Genomic DNA, 17035 nt, shown 5'->3' with positions numbered 1-17035 from the left:
ATATTGTGACACAGTCGGCCATATAATACATATTCACTGTCAGATGATTTTTGTTTTGTTTTTATTTATGAATTATTGGTTGTTTATAATTGAAAAACACTTCCTTGTGTTTCACAGTAAAAACTAAACAAACATCAGTAACAATATAACTTATCATGGTTGTGCTTATGAATTGGATTGTATTTAGAAAAAAAAGGGATGGGGGGTGGGGTGGGGTGGGGTTAAGAGCAGACTGAGCTGAGGGCAATCAAAACCAGGCTGCTTCTCTTGCTCACACATTACAGCACATTTGCCATGCCAATAAAGTAACTGTCACGTACATGATGAGGCATGGTGGGGAAAGGTTGGACATGAAAGAGAGAGGCTGAGAGGGAGGGAGGGAGGGGCTGCCTTTACTTTCTCCTGTGTGTGAGGGCGGAGACAGAGTGGAGTGAGCCAAACACACAGACAGAGAGAGAGAGAGAGAGAGAGAGAGAGAGAGAGAGAGAGAGAGAGAGAGAGAGAGAGAGAAAGAAAGAAAGAAAGCAGGACTGCTGAGCCTGTAGGAGAGAGGAGAGGGAGAGAGAGAGATAGAGAGAGAGAGAGAGAGAAAGAAAGAAAGAAAGCAGGACTGCTGAGCCTGTAGGAGAGAGGAGAGGGAGAGAGAGAGATAGAGAGAGAGCAGGACTGAACTTGAAAGAAAGAGAGTAAGTGAGTGAGTGAGTTAGTGGAGCTGAAGCTGAAGCATGTTGTCCTGCATCTCTCTGGTTTGGACTGGGGCTCTGCTCCTGGTGCTTGGGGCTCCACAGGCCCAGGCCATTGATGACTTCAAGCACCACAGCTATGAGGAGATGGTGCGCGCCCTGTTCTCTGTGCAGAGCCAGTGCCCCTACATCACCCGCATCTACAGCATCGGCCGCAGCGCGGAGGGACGCCACCTTTATGTGCTGGAGTTCAGTGACAGCCCTGGCATCCATGAAGCATGTGAGTGCTTTTTTACCTCTAAACATTCAGCACAGTCCACTGCTGCTGTAGTGATGTCTTATCCGAGCTGTAAGGTCCTTCAGGAATGGAAAGCTTAGGAGAAATTATTGCTGAAGCTGTACAGCCGCCAGAGCAAACTTTGATTTGCAGGCAGTGCTTTGGTAATCTCAGTTGCTTGGTTGCAGGTGTTCCAGGTTTTTTTCAAAGGAAAAAAAAACAGACTCTGTCATCACTTTCTTGAGAATGTTGCTGGCAGAGTATCTATTTTAAATGGAGACTTGGCAGGTGATACAAGTCTTGGCCAGACAGAGCAAACCATCAGTCTATCACTTTGAAACCGCCTGCTTTTATGCACTGTGAGTATCTCACTTACTGTTAAAACTTTAAACCCTTAACGCTTTTGTTGGCCTAAGGGTCGGAATGAGCCGCCACCATGTTTAACAGCAGAGAACCCCCTAAATGCTCTTTCCTTTCAGCCTGCAATTAAATGACTTTAGACCTAGAGTGATCCCAACATTAGAGAATGCAGACCATTGGATTTAATCATTCTTTCATGCAGGCTGTACATCACCTTTTTTACCCCTATGACAAGGGGAGTAAACTGTATGTTAAGAATACACAAGGGTTAAAATAATTGGGAATAATTGGGAAAGATAAATAAATAGAACAGGATTACACTACAAGATAATCTTCTTCTAATGAAGATTAGCAAGAAGAGATGACCACACTAAGGAGGGACTTCCTTGCCTAATTACGTTTAGTAGATGAAGTTTAATCTAATCCGGCCTGTCCCTGGTGTACCCGTGAGTGTAGGTTGCTGATTCATGACCTGCAGAGACCTGACGACCCTGTGTTTCTGAATTACTGGAAATAGTATCTACGTTCTGTCAACAGTGAAGGTAAACAGAGCACATTTTATGCCAAAATGGTCTGATTGGGGAAAAAAAATCCTCAGAGGATGCATGCCAAACACCCATCTCTCCACTATGGGCTCAAAGTAGACAGCACTGTCTCTTGATGTTCCCCCACATTGTGTAACTTTGAGGACAGCTTAGGGTTTAAGCGCAGGAGATGCTTTTTAACTCTGCAGTTTCAGCTGACAAAAGACATGCTAGGCACGAGTATTGTATGAGTGGTGCCGGCCTGAACCAGGCGGGCTTTTTGCTGATGTAGGGGCTTCCTTCAGTAGAATTGGAGGATGTATGCATGTTCCACAATGAGGTGAAAGAGCACAAAAACAGGAACAGGGCAAGGGCAACCATGAGCCTGCTCTTTAGTTTCCGGCCAGTATGTTGCTTATATTAAAGAGCATGTTTGCATGTATGGCTGTGCTGATGGTAAGAGTGGCCAACGTGGTAACATTTCGACCATGGCACTTTGACAGTTTTCCAATACGCATTCAGGGTTAGGAATAAGAGTGGATAACATTGCATCAACAAAACAGCAGTGCTATGTTTTAGGTTAAAAACGTTGAAAAATTATAGAACAAATAGAAAAAAGAGGAAAAATCAGTCTTTTCTGAAAACATCATTATTAATAATATAAAAAAGGCATAATGGGCTTACATTAAAAAGGCTGCTTGTTAAGAAGCAGTTTATGCAAGTACTTAATAATAGATCACTAGATAATGTTGGTAACATGCTTGGTCCCCATACAGAAATCTGATGTATAGCCATATATGCACATATATCATACATAATTGGGCATATATTTAAAAATAAATCTACATATATATTGTATACATATATTATATATCTCTATCTATATATATTTTGTAGGTAAATACATATACATACATAAATGTAATAAACAAGTAAATATCAGTTGTAGTACGTTTAGGTAAATTACTTTGTATGATACATAGCATCACTGTCACACTAAAACCTTGTATCTCCATTTTTGTCATTTTAAATGTTTTCAATATATACATGTAACAAATATGCTGGATTTTTTTATAATTACATATGTCCTAATATATGTAAAATACTTGAAATCTATATGTTGCCATATAGATTGTTCCGTATGGGTCAAAATGCCCATGATGTACTGTAGTTTTAGGCCTAGTTGTTTGGTGAGAGGAAAGAAATAAAAGACTTTGAATTTAAAAGTTTAAAGTTAAATTGGACCCTCTCTCCACCTCAACACTTCATCAGTCACCTTCGGAAGTGTTGTCACACTTCCAGTAATCCAATCATTATATGTTTCACAACTGGTAAATGAGCAGCCTGCCTCCTTCACACTGCCAACAAGATTTACATCTCCCTGGAACTGATAGTTTCACTACAGGAGTGAAGTGAAGTCTCCCCAGTGGTGTCCGATTGGATCATCTTGATAATGAAGTCACAGCCAGACAGAAACAATAGGTGCTTTACATTTAAGGGTTTTTGTAGAAGATAGTTATCAGCTTTAGGCTTAGTGTTTATATCCATGAGTATCGGTTGCATAGCCACATGTCACAATCTCTGATGGTGAAAGATAGCACTGGAAATCTAATTAACAGAGGATGTGACGTCACCCAGCACCTGCAGAAACAGTGGGGTTTGCACAATTAGCACAAAAGCTGTCCTAAGTGTTTCCACTCTGAAGAAACGCTTCATCTGCACTAATAGTGGCCCTGCTGCCTGTCCACTTTTTGTGCTTTTGGAGGACGTGACCTCACACCCTCCTGACTTCCTGACACTGATCACTTGATATGTGTTTTGCAGTGGAGCCGGAGTTCAAGTACGTGGGGAACATGCATGGTAACGAAGTGCTGGGTCGCGAGCTCCTCATCCAGTTGTGCCAGTTCCTGTGTGAGGAGTACCTCGCAGGCAACCAGCGCATAACCAGCCTCATCCACAACACTCGCATCCACATCCTGCCCTCAATGAACCCAGACGGCTATGAGGTGGCAGCCAGGCAGGTATTACAGCCTTGTTGGCTCATGAGTAAAAAGAAAAAAAAAGTCTATACACACACAAAAATAAAGGTTCCTACATGGTTCCTGACTTGGGCTGGAATGCTTATCTGCCTTATTGGGGTTCTAGGATATTCTGCCCTGGTCAGACTTTTCTAGAAGGTTTGCCTCATTCAGATAGTTTGAGAATACTTCTCTTCATTCACAGTGTCTAAGAATGCTTCTCCTCATTCAGTATCCTAGAAAGCTCTCATAATTCACACTGTACTCAAAAGCTTTTCTGCAACCGCACTGTTCAAGAATGTTCTCCAAACTGGCTAGATTTCTTAGAAAAGCTGCACCATGTAAGCCTACTTCTTAAATTGTCAAATGCCATCTGACCTCTTCTTCTCCAGTTGGACAGGGATTCAATTTCAAATCATAGTCTGACCTGTGAGCTAGGTGTGCTGCAAGTCTTTCTTATCCCCTCCCTTATTCCCTGTATTATAAACACCCGGTAAGAATTTTCCTTCCTGAGACTAAAAATACCAGCCAAGAAATAACACAATACACACACACACACATCCTCCGCATTCACAAGCACATGCTGTTTTCGCTTATATATATATATATAGTGCAAACACTCACAACACTAGGACACACTAAGATGCACTTTCGCACCCTCTCTGACACTAATCATACAGTATGTGCAGAAGACTCGCCTCTAACACTCAATTATCATCGTCTGGCTCGGCCTCTGGAGTGGTCCCCAGAGTAACAGTTCTGTCTGCACCAGACTTCCAGATCAGCTTTTTTTACACTCCGACTCAGAGCCTGGGAAAACACCCCTGTGACAAAACAACTGTATATCACATACTGTATTAATGTTGCGCAAAAAGCTCGTATATCCAGCTTGGCTTTACTGAAGAAGGGAAAAAAAACTTTCAATGGAGGTCAATATAAAAAGATTTTATTACAGGTTATTTTGAAGCATTGCTATTGGCTCATTTGTCATGTCATTTTAAAACACTAGAAAGTGGCAGATTCCAATGAAGTCAAAAAGGGGAACACGCAAGGTTTTGCGCTACAGTGAAGATACTGTATGTTTATCCCTGTGGAATTACTGTGTTTTGGATACAGTGTCATGATATTAGTTATCTTCACAGTTATTAAGGAAATGCAGCATCAATCATGTCAAAACTTTACAACGTTTTTTCTTTCTTTTTTTCTATTATTTATTATTTTATTATTTTATTTTATACCATTTGAAAATAGAGAATGGTCAAGTACCTTTGGATCATTTCCTGGTAAAGAATCAATCATGACAAAGCATTGTATACTGTAAACTACTTCTACCTATGCACATTAAACCACACTTATCTGTCTCCTGCAAAGTTACTGTTTCAAAGATACAGTATTTTACAATAGCAAAAAAGAAACTGTAAAAAATCTTATTTGTCCTGCTTTCCAGGGTCCAGAATTCAACGGGTACCTGGTGGGCCGTGGGAATTCCAGAGACGTTGACCTCAATCGCAATTTCCCAGACTTAAATGGCCTAATGTACTACTACGAGAAGAACAACGGGCAAAACCATCACCTGCCCCTGCCTGACAAATGGGAACTACAGGTGGGCAGTGTAGAGTGACAACTGTGGCACAAAAGGCAGCTCTGCGGACAGAACTGTGTGTGTGTGGATAGGGGGTTGGAGCTAGGCCAGGATTTGCTTGTGGAGTAAGCTGTGCAGTTTCAGACGTTATGATATCAAGATAACATTGCATTTACTTATGGTTACTCAATATGGTTCTGAACAGAACAGTGAACAGAAACCACAGAGAAGTGCAGATAAGTGCACATAAGGCATTCTCCATATTCAGCATGGGTTCAACTCAAAAACACAGAAAGAACAACAGAGGATCCAGCGCTACATTTCAAAATATTGCCGTTTTTACAGCGTAAAGGTCAGCGAGCAAACACACAAGCACTGTTTCTGGTCTAGATAAGCATCCCCGGATCTCACAGGTTTGGTCTGGCCTCTATCAAACACTGACAGATCCACCTATCAGCACCTTTCCTTGAGTAAGCAGACAGTGGTCTGTGTAAGGGGACTTTTTTTGGTGAGAAAATGCCGAGTTCTCAGAATGGGGTGCTGTTAAATTTCATATTATTTACTGGATTTACTCACTATGAAGGCATTTGGCAGTTAGGTCAGTGGCAAAGCACAGAGGCACTAGAAATCAGAAGGTATCCCATGTAGCAATGCAGTGTGCAAAGCTCAAACCAATAGCAGCTCAAATTCAGCTCAGGTAATGGTACAAAATATGCTAAAATATTTTAATTAAACATTTTGTTCAATAAATAAATTGTTTTAATTGGTTATTAAGGATCGTTTTAGTAAACAGTACTACTATCATGCAATATAATTAACAATATAACGTACAAATAAATTACTTGTGTTTCTTAAGGGTAAAGTGACACCAACATTAGAGCCAGTTAAACACTCCCTTGACTTCAAATTTTATAAAAGCTGTACACTACCAGGGTACATAGAGTGTCCTTGGGTATTTTTTGGACCCTTAGGATAAGATGATTATACAGATTTTTAAGACTTCATAAGTGTTAAAGATTTTAATAACTATGCTTAATAATAATTTGATTGACATGTCGTAATACATGTTTACGTAGTATAATGAGTGCTTGTTTTTTCTTTTACCAAAACTCCAGCCTAGAGCTTTTAAATGTTTAGGTAAGTCCTGTCGCTTTCAGCTGTTTCTCATGACAAAGACAGGAGCTGGAGGAGAGTGACATGTTCCTGACATAGCTGCATTGCTGCATAAGCTTTCACTCCCACATCGCATGGTCCTGGACCAGGCCCTCTGTGGGCGCCACACTCCTCTGGGCAGGAAAACATCTGTGTGTATCAGCAGCATGAAACCCAACTCTCCACTGACAGCCGAGGTCACAAAGGAACATGTCTATATATATATATATATATATATATATATATATATATATATATATATATATATATAGAGAGAGAGAGAGAGAGAGAGATCCACACATAATAAATATTAGCCTTCTGACTGGGTCAGCATCCCTGTAGCCATCTCCAAGGACAACAAACTGTCCGGCCAGACTGATCTGACCCAAGGCAGTAAAAGGTAGCCCAGGATTTATTTTCCCAACTGCTCCACTGGGATGTATTACGCCACGTTAGATCTCCCAGATAAAGCGTCTGAGAATAAAGGTTCCACTGACGTAATCATGCTTTCTGTCTGGGGCAGTGTGTTGGTTTATATCACAGGGTTGCACTTGCACACATGATATTTGGTAATTAAAGGGTGTCTTGGCCCCTCAGTGTCTCGGTTTTTCAGACATGTTTTTTCTCGTATGCTCTTGGTTTTCTCTAGGTTGAACCAGAAACATTGGCAGTTATCAAATGGATGCAGAACTACAACTTTGTTCTATCAGCGAACCTGCATGGAGGAGCAGTGGTGGCCAACTACCCTTTTGATAAATCCCGGGAGGCCCGTGTTAGAGGGAAGTCTGCATATTCAGCCACCCCCGATGACAAGATCTTTAAAAAGGTATGTATTGATTAAATTCAATTGAATAAACATTGCCATTTCATTTTAAGGAGGCATTCATACAGGCAACCAGTATCACCCAAAACCATTTCTGTTAATACATGCTCACACACTTCTCTCAAACTGCATCTAGGTCTTTACAGTGTCAACTATAAACTCTAAACTATTAAAAAAAAAAAAGTCACCAGCTGGCACATCCTAAAGCAAGCAGCACTTCACTTGACACATTTAGCTATCAACACTGTGACCTCAACTTTTAGCTTTAGCCGGGTTCTCAGATCAGTCCTTGTGATAGTGGCTACAGCCACAGTCCTACTGAAGTTCTCCTATTCTTACTCAGATTTGTTAGTGCAGATGAGGAATGAAATATTGCCCAATAACAAACATGTTTACAAATACAGCAAACTGTTTCTTACAAAACAGCAATGAAGATTTGTCACTTAAATGGCCCCTATAGAATGGGTATGTATAAATGATTAATGTTTACATATCTATCTGTGTGTGTGTATAGTTGGCAAAGGCCTACTCTTATGCTCACAGTTGGATGCATAAAGGCTGGAACTGTGGAGACTACTTTGAGGAAGGGATTACTAATGGAGCCAACTGGTACTCTCTGTCCAAGGGTCAGTGGATCTTTCCTAATGTTACTTGATTTTTTATTTATGATTAATTAATCATACGTCATCAAAAATGCTGACTTTATGGGTTTGCTGTGTTTATGTGCAAATATGTGGGGTTAAATAATTATTAATTATTTTGTAAACATATATTTTAAAATGAAGGACAGCACAGTACAGATGTAAATATGTAAATAATGTAAATATATTGGCATGCATCCCATATTTTCTTATCTAATACGTTAATAATATATTTAAGAGGATTAGTGTGTGTTTATTATGTGTATATGCTCTCCAGTGTTTATTACTGCAACAGCAGCAACAACAAAAAATCCCTCTCTGCATTGCAATGCACCATTTATTACATGATTAGGTATTACATGTGTTTTACCATCAGCTTCTTGTAACCTGTGTTACAGGCATGCAGGACTTTAACTACCTCTACACCAACTGCTTTGAGATCACTCTGGAGTTGAGCTGTGATAAGTTCCCCCCAGCAAGTGCTCTAGCAAAGGAGTGGCTAGCCAACAGGGAGGCTCTGGTGTCCTACCTGGAACAGGTGAGTTCTCCTTCCCACACAGCTCAGCTCCTGCTCCGGATTGGGACCCATCTGGCTGCACTGAAACACTTAGAAGTTCAAGCTCTCATCCTGCTGCCAAGCATGCACATGGTGCAAGTGTATTGTATTCATGATGAAACAGGTAATAAAGGGCCCAGTATGCAATCAAGATGGAGAGAGGGGCAGAAAAAGGACCAAGTGGTTTACTGTTGCATTAGTATGTAATCAACCTGTCCCTGGGTGCTTGCGGTGTGGAATGGATATGAATGTTCTGTGCCTTAGTTAAAGTCAGTGTAACACTATTCTTGGTCTTTGTTGGCACGTAGCAAGAAATGGATGGAGAATCTACCTAGACTCTACCTCTATCTAGGGACTTGCAGCCACCTACCTAGAAGACATCAATACAATACATGCAAAAATGGTACGGTACTGTACACACAGACTGGAGGGTAATATGGTTGTGTTTCCCCAAGGTACACCACGGCATTAAGGGAATGGTCTATGATGAGAACAACAACCCCATCAGCAATGCAGACATCGCAGTGGCAGGCATAAACCATGATGTCACCACTGGTCAGTACAGTATTACAATAAGAATAAGAAACAAATAATAAAGAAAGCAGTAGCTTGGTTTCCTAATATAAACAAGTTGCTAAGTAGGTAGCTCTTATGCAAAGTGTATTGCTCAGTTCTCACCTCTTTAACTATGTTGCAGGTGCTGATGGAGACTACTTCCGTCTGCTTTTGCCAGGGACCTACACTGTGACTGCTTCTGCATCAGGGTACCAGCCCTACAGTAGCACGGTCACAGTTGGACCTGCAGAGGCCATACAGGTGAGAACAGACACGCTGCACTTACACACATCCACATACTGTTCACTGGCAGTCAGAAATCCTCAACATGATTGAAAAACTAAAAGTTTGGGTGATTGAATAAGGCTGTCCAAACAAGAGCTGATGTAGCTGCAGGTTTGCTTAACCTTTTGAACCCACTGCATACTGACTGACTTGTGATGTCCATGGATATCCAGTTTTGGGCCAGGTTGGCTTGACCTACATCAACATGTAACTTTCTTGGAGCTGCACAAGACCTCTCGCAAGAACTGCATAGCACTGCATGGTTCTTTCATGTTCAGGGGAAGCTCCAAGTGTTACACTCCACAACTGTAAGGGGAGTCCATGAGCAATACAAATGATCATATAATCATATAATGCTGCTTTAAATTGGCCCACAAAAAGAACACTATCTGTGTCCATAACTGTGGAACCCTGTTCACTGTCCCCTACATGTGAAAATCCAGATCACTACATTTACAGCATTTAGCAGACACTCTTATCCAGAGCAACTTACAAGGTTACTCGTATTACAGAGGTGGGCCAATGTAGTGTTCGGAGTCTGGCCCAAGGACTCTTATTGCATTTACATTACATTTACATTTACGGCATTTAGCAGACGCTCTTATCCAGAGCGACTTACAAAGTGCTTTGCTATTTACCCAAGAAAACCTCAGCTAGTTAGAATAGGCTAATAATTCAAAAGATACCTCTAAGCTTAGACATTACTAAACACAAGACAATAAGGCGACCATAGTACTCTATTCGTCCAAGTACTCTCTGAAGAGGTGGGTCTTCAGTCTGCGTTTGAAGACAGCGAGCGACTCGGCCGTTCGGACACCCAGGGGAAGCTCGTTCCACCACTTTGGTGCCAGGACAGAAAAAAGCCTGGACGCTCGTCTTCCGCGGTAGCACAGCATAGTCACCCAGACCGGGAATCGAACCCCAGTCTCCCACATGGTGTGGTAGCTCAATGGCACGTATCTGTTGGTTATTTGTTGCACCACACCAACTACTACATAGAGCACTATTATAGGACGCAGAATTCAAGGGTCGTGAATGATTACCAGACATGTCGTTATATGTGTGAACTCATTTTTGTGCGACTGCAGAGTGTGTCAGAAGCTGCGCGTGAATCTTCAAACCAAACAACATAGTGAATTATGGGTAATTCCATGTTTGATTAGTGTTTATAATTTGTGCACTGTATATTTTGATACATTGTGGGATTGATACAGTGACACCTCTACAAAATTACAGAACCCCAAAATAATGCACTATATAGTAAATAGGGCGCTGTTTAGGACCTCATTCAGCTTTCAGTCTTCAGTTGATCAGTTGTATCAGAACCCTGCTTCTGCTTAGGTAAAATTTAGCAGCCCTTTCTCAGATAAGCTCAGACACCTCAGCTACTAAGCTTAGAGTGTTTCCTTCCTATGCAACCCATACAAAGTCCCTGGCAACCACTCTAATGTTAACCACATGCATCAAACATGCATTTTTGTGGTTTTCCTCCATTACATGAACAGGAAGGATAGATCTCCTTGAACACGTCAAGAACATTTTTGGCTGCCAGTGTACAAACTCAAATGCTTTTCCAATCATATACATGACATTTATATGATACGTTTCTGCTTGCATATGCCTCAGTTATGTTTTTTACTAATTTATTCTTTCACTTTTTTAGTTACACTTCTATTTGAAGCCTGCACCTAAAGGGACAAACTTGAACGCGAAGGGCCACCAAGGCAAGAAAAACTTGTCCACTGCCAAGGTTCCTCCTACCAACCTCGGCCCAAGATAAAAAAAATATCAGAAGGACACTTCCCTCAACAAAGAGAAACTCCCATCTCTTTCCCAGAAATGAGAAGGAGGTGAAGAATGTGGAGAGGCGTGGGCTAACTCCGTCACAAACCTCACATTTTCTATTCAGTGAAAAATCACTTCCAGATTCCTCTGTTTGTATTGATTTTTAATAGAGTGTTGTTGTTTTTTCACAGGGACATTCTTTTGCTATGAGTGTCGTATTTATGTAATACATAAGAAATGTATGTGTTAAATAATGAGAAAAAAAGGAAGTGAAAAGAGTCTGGAATATTATCCATGCTCTAATGTAGGTAACTGAGCAATGTTATGAAGTGCAACACACACTGTACACCAGCACTTATAGACAATGAACCACAGAGATCTGAGACATTTTGCAGCCAAAAACTTCAGTACCATCAGATATGTCAGTGATGTGGGTCCTGAATTGGGATTGCCTTGGGATTTTTAATTTTACAAACATTTTACAACTTGAAGAATAAAACTTGATTATCTTCTACATTAAACAACAGATACATTTAGCCTTCCTGTGAATGTGTGAATATGTGTACCAGAACTGTTGGTAACATTAAAGGGCCTATATATTGACATTTAATTTTTATTCCTTTCTTTAAAGTGCAAGGAAAGTCTTCCCTTTTTTTATATCTACAAATAGTTTCACACACATACGCCATGTAGTATTTTGTTTAAACAAGTGATTTGTGATAAATAGCAATTTTGCTGTTCCAAACCTGGCTAGTGCACCCCCTAGAGGTTGGACTGAATTCAGTTCAGCTGCATATGTAGCTCCACGACCACTGCTGATCAAATACTAAAGATTTGTCCTTCTATCACGTGATGGTGGGCAGCGGCTTTCTAAATGTAAAGAAAGCCTCTGATTGGCTTCTATCAGCCCTGAGCCCATTTCCAACTAAGCCCTGATTTCACATATTTTATACACACCCTGTAATGTGCATTTTTGTAATGTGCTGAGTAGGCAGGAGACCTGCTGATACTGAGGGTGAATGTTTAAATCAAAATGTACGTTTTACTCCCCAGTCCAAATGTACAAAAACAGCTCTTCTTAAATACATTGTTTTTATGATGTGAGTAGAATCAACATATTTCCATGTATGTGACCAACCAGCCTACAACTGTTTTAGCCCCGCTCATTTACAATGAAGTTATAAGAAGTTGTTTCAGCAAATAAGAGATCATATATATATATGATCTCTGCTCTTATTAGATGAAACACTCCTTATAACTTATACAATCTGTGTATATATCACACACACACACACACACACACACACTCACACATACACATATATATACACCAATTGTAGAATCCCAGGGAGAAAATAAAGTACACGAAAATAGTGGGATATGGGCCATTTAAAGCATATACAGAGATATTATAGTACTCTATAGCAGAAGGTTCATGAACAGTGTATTTCTAGGCTCATTTGGCTTTAGTGTCAGTTTGGCTCTGTTTGGTAGCAGGAGATGGAAACCGCTTTTCCCAGTTTTAAAGGTATTTAAATAATAAGGGGTGAGTAGCTGTAGGGTAACTGTAGAGTATCTATAAGGAACAGTTTGATTTAAACAGTAACATTAGAAGTACATTTATTAAAATACAAAAAAGGAGTGTAGACATCCAGTTAAGCATCTGTCCACCAGTGAATAAATATTCATAATATGAAAAGTTAATTTTCATTCTTGTACACCAGAGGTCAGTGTTTCCCACTTAAAACATGTGCTCATCCAACGTTAATGAAATGGTAGCAATTTAGAATATTTTGGGTCTGAATGTGTACTTTATTGGTCAAGAAAAATCTAGCTTAGTCATTTCATTGCTTATATTGTTTGTTATGATTTTTTAAGCTCTTCCAAACCATTATTGAATGGTTATATACATTAAAAACATCTGTTAAAAGACTTGGAAAATGCTCTTGGAAAAGATGAGTTATTGATACTGTATGTATATTTATATTTGGTTATAAAAAGGACACTGCTTTTTCCATTGTTTTTCCTTTGGATGATAAGCACACAAACCATCTGACAAGCAGGAAAAGGAAAAACGCACTTTAGTAATGAACCTTGGACAGTGTGCCCTACTGCCGGAAACTGACCGGACAGCACATCTTTTATGCATAACAACACACACACATACACAGAGTTCCCTGTTTTTAGAGCCATAGAACACAGCTGATTAGATCTGTATGGAAATGATGTATTGTAAGTAAGGCTAATGCACTATTATTAGTTTAAAACTACATTTAACTTTGCTATTCAAATCAATTATATATACACAATCAAATTGCTAGAAAGCATCTAGGTTTACTTGGCTTCAAATCTAAATGTGATCCTAAATGCATTAAGGATATAATTCTTAAGAATCTGTAAATGTTTTAAACAATAACCCCATTACATTTATTCCTGTACTGGGCGAGCTCGGCCACCCATTCATAGTGCCATCATTCTGTACAAAATGATCCCAGTCAGGGCACAACATGCCACTGTAAAGCGTATGGTGTTTCAGGGCACGTCAAACAAAGTGTTGTGCGACAGAAAAATGAGTAATGATAATGAAGAATGGAAACAAAGAGCTCAAAGCTCACATGATCTCTCTCAATGAAAATGGCAGTGTAGGACTGGACAACACAGCTTTTCATACAGACTGAGCGTGACGGCTCTGGAGTTTTCCCACAGATGCAGTGGGCAGTCTAGTGTCAGAGGAATTTACACTAAGCTGAATGCGCCAATACCGCTCACACTACAATGGATATTACAATAACCTCCTCCACTCAGTCAGCTAGCAGTGACTCAGCTTGGGCTCGTTTGCCAGGCTGTGACAAAGGACACCTACATACTGTGTAAAATCAGCTGGGTAATTATATCAATATGTCATGTTGAAAATGGAGGTTTGAATTGAACAGAAGTTGCAATAAATACCCTGCAATACTCTGCAAGATAATGTGTGTGAGATTTACACCTCTGCTGAGTCCCATCACCTCATGCCATTGCTTTCCCAGCAAGCTTCCTTCAATTGTTGTCTGCTTAAGGAAGTCAAATTTAGTGCTGGCATAGCACAAACCCACAAAACCCTAAATGCTCTGTGATCGCTTTGTAGATCACTGAATCCTTCCATGGGCTTTTAACTAAGCATTAAGTATATGTAAATAATGTAATCATACATTTATCATGCATAATCATAATGTAATCATGCAGGTATCTAGTTTAAACATTTCCTCTCCATGAGGCAAATTAGCCATGACCCTCTGTCAGAGTATAAAAATAAAATCTCTAAGCACAATATTACAGTGGTGGCTCGGAGGTTAGAATGCTAGCTTATTGATCACAGGGTTGTGGATTTGATACCTGGTTGCAGTAAGCTGACACTGTTGGATCCTTGAGCGACAGCTATGGGAACTCTGATCCGAGCTCCTAAGATGGGATATAGGAAGAGAAGAAAGGCATTGTACTGTACAAACATAAATGACAATACAGGCACATTTTAGTATTATCACATAAACCCTTCTTGCTGCTGTACTATGTCTTCATGAATTGCCACAAAGTCTGGCCTGCTAGAATATAGAGGACACAATGTACTGACCTTTGACCTTTGACAAGTGGCACACCAAAAAAAGATATGAATTAAACTTCAGGTCATAAACTGATTGTTTCTGTATGTGCAACATAATTATATGGCTGTTCTTTAGGTTATTTCACCAAAGAACCAATACCTGAATCTAGGGTTCGGCAACCGGCTACCGCTTGTAAACAGTCATGCCATATAGGACATATGTTGTAGTCCTTCAACATACCGTCTTCTACAAAGGTTTGGGCACTTTGGATAAATCACACTATTTTTTTAATGAATTAGTAGAAGTAGTAGTAATGATTAACAGCATACAAACATTTCTTGTCGAGGGGAATTTCCTGGTCCTCTAGACCTCATCTTGACCTCCACAGGTCCCTTGAACTTCCATTTCCTAAATTCAGCCCACACTGTAGAAACAGTAATCTGAGAATGCTTGGGTATGTTTCTAACCTTCTGATCTACCTTGTGGACATCAATTGCTTTCATTATCAGATCTTTAGACAGTCGCTTGGAGGAGCCGATGTCTGATGAGTGTTAGTTCAAGCTTTAAAGAGTCTGAGAATTTACAAAGCTGGGAAATTTGATTCGGCTGTCAGTTCTAATAGCAACTGATGGTATGCCTCAGGCCTGAGTGACTGAAGGTCTGAGACCTTGTCAAAAATATTTTTGGCAGCGGTCAGGGAATTACTGCAAATGTTTCATTTTATTATTATTTTGTTGACCAGATTTCCTTAAGGAGACCTGGGTAGCACTCAGTTCTTTATGTCATTCTACTTTCTTTACAAATAAATCAAATGTAGATAGAATTTAGTGACCTTTCTCAAATGATGTTTAACCAATGTTATTAGACTTCTCAAGTAAAGAAGGTTAGTACTTTCTCGGACACTGGATCAGATCCTCAACCAGGCCTGTATTCTTCCAATATGAACACAGTCACACTAACAGAGGTAAATAGAAGAAAGTGGTGAACTCCTGCTTCCCAGTAATGATGAGAGACGTGCAGGACTTTCTGTCAGGCAATAGTAAGACAGCCCAGTGCAGGCCCGTGTGTGTGTGTGTGTGTGTGTGTGTGTGTGAGTGGGGCTGGAGGGCGGTGTTGATGTCAGCATGGAGGGAGCTGGGATCAGCCTGCTGGAGCCTCCAGCGGGGGAGATGACAGCTGAGTTTAGCGCAGTACACACGAACCTACAGCGCGTGTGTGGACACACTATGTAGACCACCGCACCCCCAGCACTGAACTGGTAGTCCTCCAGTAGAAGAAGTGGGGGAAGAAGAAGTAGCTACGATATTCATGGCAGAAAGCAACAGGCGACCGAGCAGTGAGCGGATAGCGAGAGTTCACCCAGCGCTCATCCCTGACTAGCGGCTCTCAGCAGAACAGCGAGGAGGGCTGTACCGAGAGCTGTAGTTAGCTAGAACCCAGGTAGGTCCACCTAAATCCAGCACAGTGCTCTCTCGTTAGTCCCTCGGTGTAACGTGCTTATATTATCTACCTGACAGGAGTGGTTAGATTACTTTCAGCCAGCTTTTAGTCGCTGGAGCAGAGTGAGGCCGTTAACATTTGCTGCGTCAAAAAACACACTTTTCTTAAACTCTAATAAAGCAATAAATGAACTCGTAGTTAATAAAAACAGAGCCAGCGGAGGAGTTTGGGTCTGGTGTGGTGTTTGTATGGGGGTGTTTTTGGACGCAGCAGTGGGCTGTGTTACAGGGCTGTGTTGTGTTTGCATACGTGTGATGTGGAAACGCTGGTCTTTAGCTAATGTTGGCGTTTAACTAATCTATCATTAGTTTATCTATCTGTGTTAGATAAGGAAATCAGCACGTCTACAGTGTTTTCCTATCGCTTCAAATATTTGTTCAGGGGCATGTTAGACTATGGCTTTTTTGGCCTAGTATGTTTGTACACGCTAGACATTTCTCTTGGTGCTGGGCGATGTGCGGTATACCGTGATCCTGCCTTTTCACACGCTAGCGATGTATCTGATTGATCATTAGGACTATTTTCATGTTGTAGAAGTTAGAAGAAAAAAGCATGACTTCCTGTCTTTTATTATAAAAGTACATTGAAATGGGTTTTCTGAGAGTTCATGTTAATTAACATTATTATAATGATATAATAATGAGCTTTCCTCGATTACAGAATAATTGTCTTAAGGAAACATCTATTTAACATCTGTTTTTTTTCTAGAATAT

At 40.5% G+C, this 17035-nt stretch overlaps 2 protein-coding genes across 3 annotated transcripts in view; both read left to right on the top strand.

The window, feature by feature from the left end:
- Positions 1-504: 504 nt before the first annotated feature.
- On the top strand, positions 505-11846 carry cpn1 (carboxypeptidase N, polypeptide 1). Its single transcript, XM_072667612.1, has 9 exons — positions 505-963; positions 3669-3865; positions 5310-5465; positions 7246-7422; positions 7934-8045; positions 8459-8598; positions 9072-9171; positions 9314-9432; positions 11120-11846. Exons 1-9 carry the CDS (start codon positions 726-728, stop codon positions 11234-11236), a joined length of 1356 nt encoding a protein of 451 aa, XP_072523713.1. The 5' UTR covers positions 505-725; the 3' UTR covers positions 11237-11846.
- A 4083-nt stretch (positions 11847-15929) lies between these two features.
- The window catches only part of dnmbp (dynamin binding protein), a 52225-nt gene continuing 51119 nt past the window's right edge, over positions 15930-17035 (top strand). For both annotated transcript variants that reach the window (XM_072666692.1, XM_072666691.1), the window contains exon 1: positions 15930-16262. The gene's annotated coding sequence lies outside the window, so the exon portion shown is untranslated. The remainder of the gene's footprint in view (positions 16263-17035) is intronic.

This window comes from Salminus brasiliensis, chromosome 22 (genome assembly GCF_030463535.1).
Source record: "Salminus brasiliensis chromosome 22, fSalBra1.hap2, whole genome shotgun sequence".
In the NCBI taxonomy this organism is placed as follows: Eukaryota; Metazoa; Chordata; class Actinopteri; order Characiformes; family Bryconidae; genus Salminus; species Salminus brasiliensis.
The sequence above is the reverse complement of the archived record's forward strand: the minus strand, read 5'-3'. Positions and strand labels throughout refer to the sequence as shown.

What these genes read in the sequence shown, in the direction of transcription:
- cpn1 (XM_072667612.1), top strand. Translation starts at nt 726, where the DNA reads ATGTTGTCCTGCATCTCTCTGGTTTGGACTGGGGCTCTGCTCCTGGTG. An exon ending in CCCTGGCATCCATGAAGCAT is followed by an intron (nt 964 to 3,668) that starts GTGAGTGCTTTT and finishes TGTGTTTTGCAG; the next exon opens with TGGAGCCGGAGTTCAAGTAC. An exon ending in GACCTGCAGAGGCCATACAG is followed by an intron (nt 9,433 to 11,119) that starts GTGAGAACAGAC and finishes TCACTTTTTTAG; the next exon opens with TTACACTTCTATTTGAAGCC.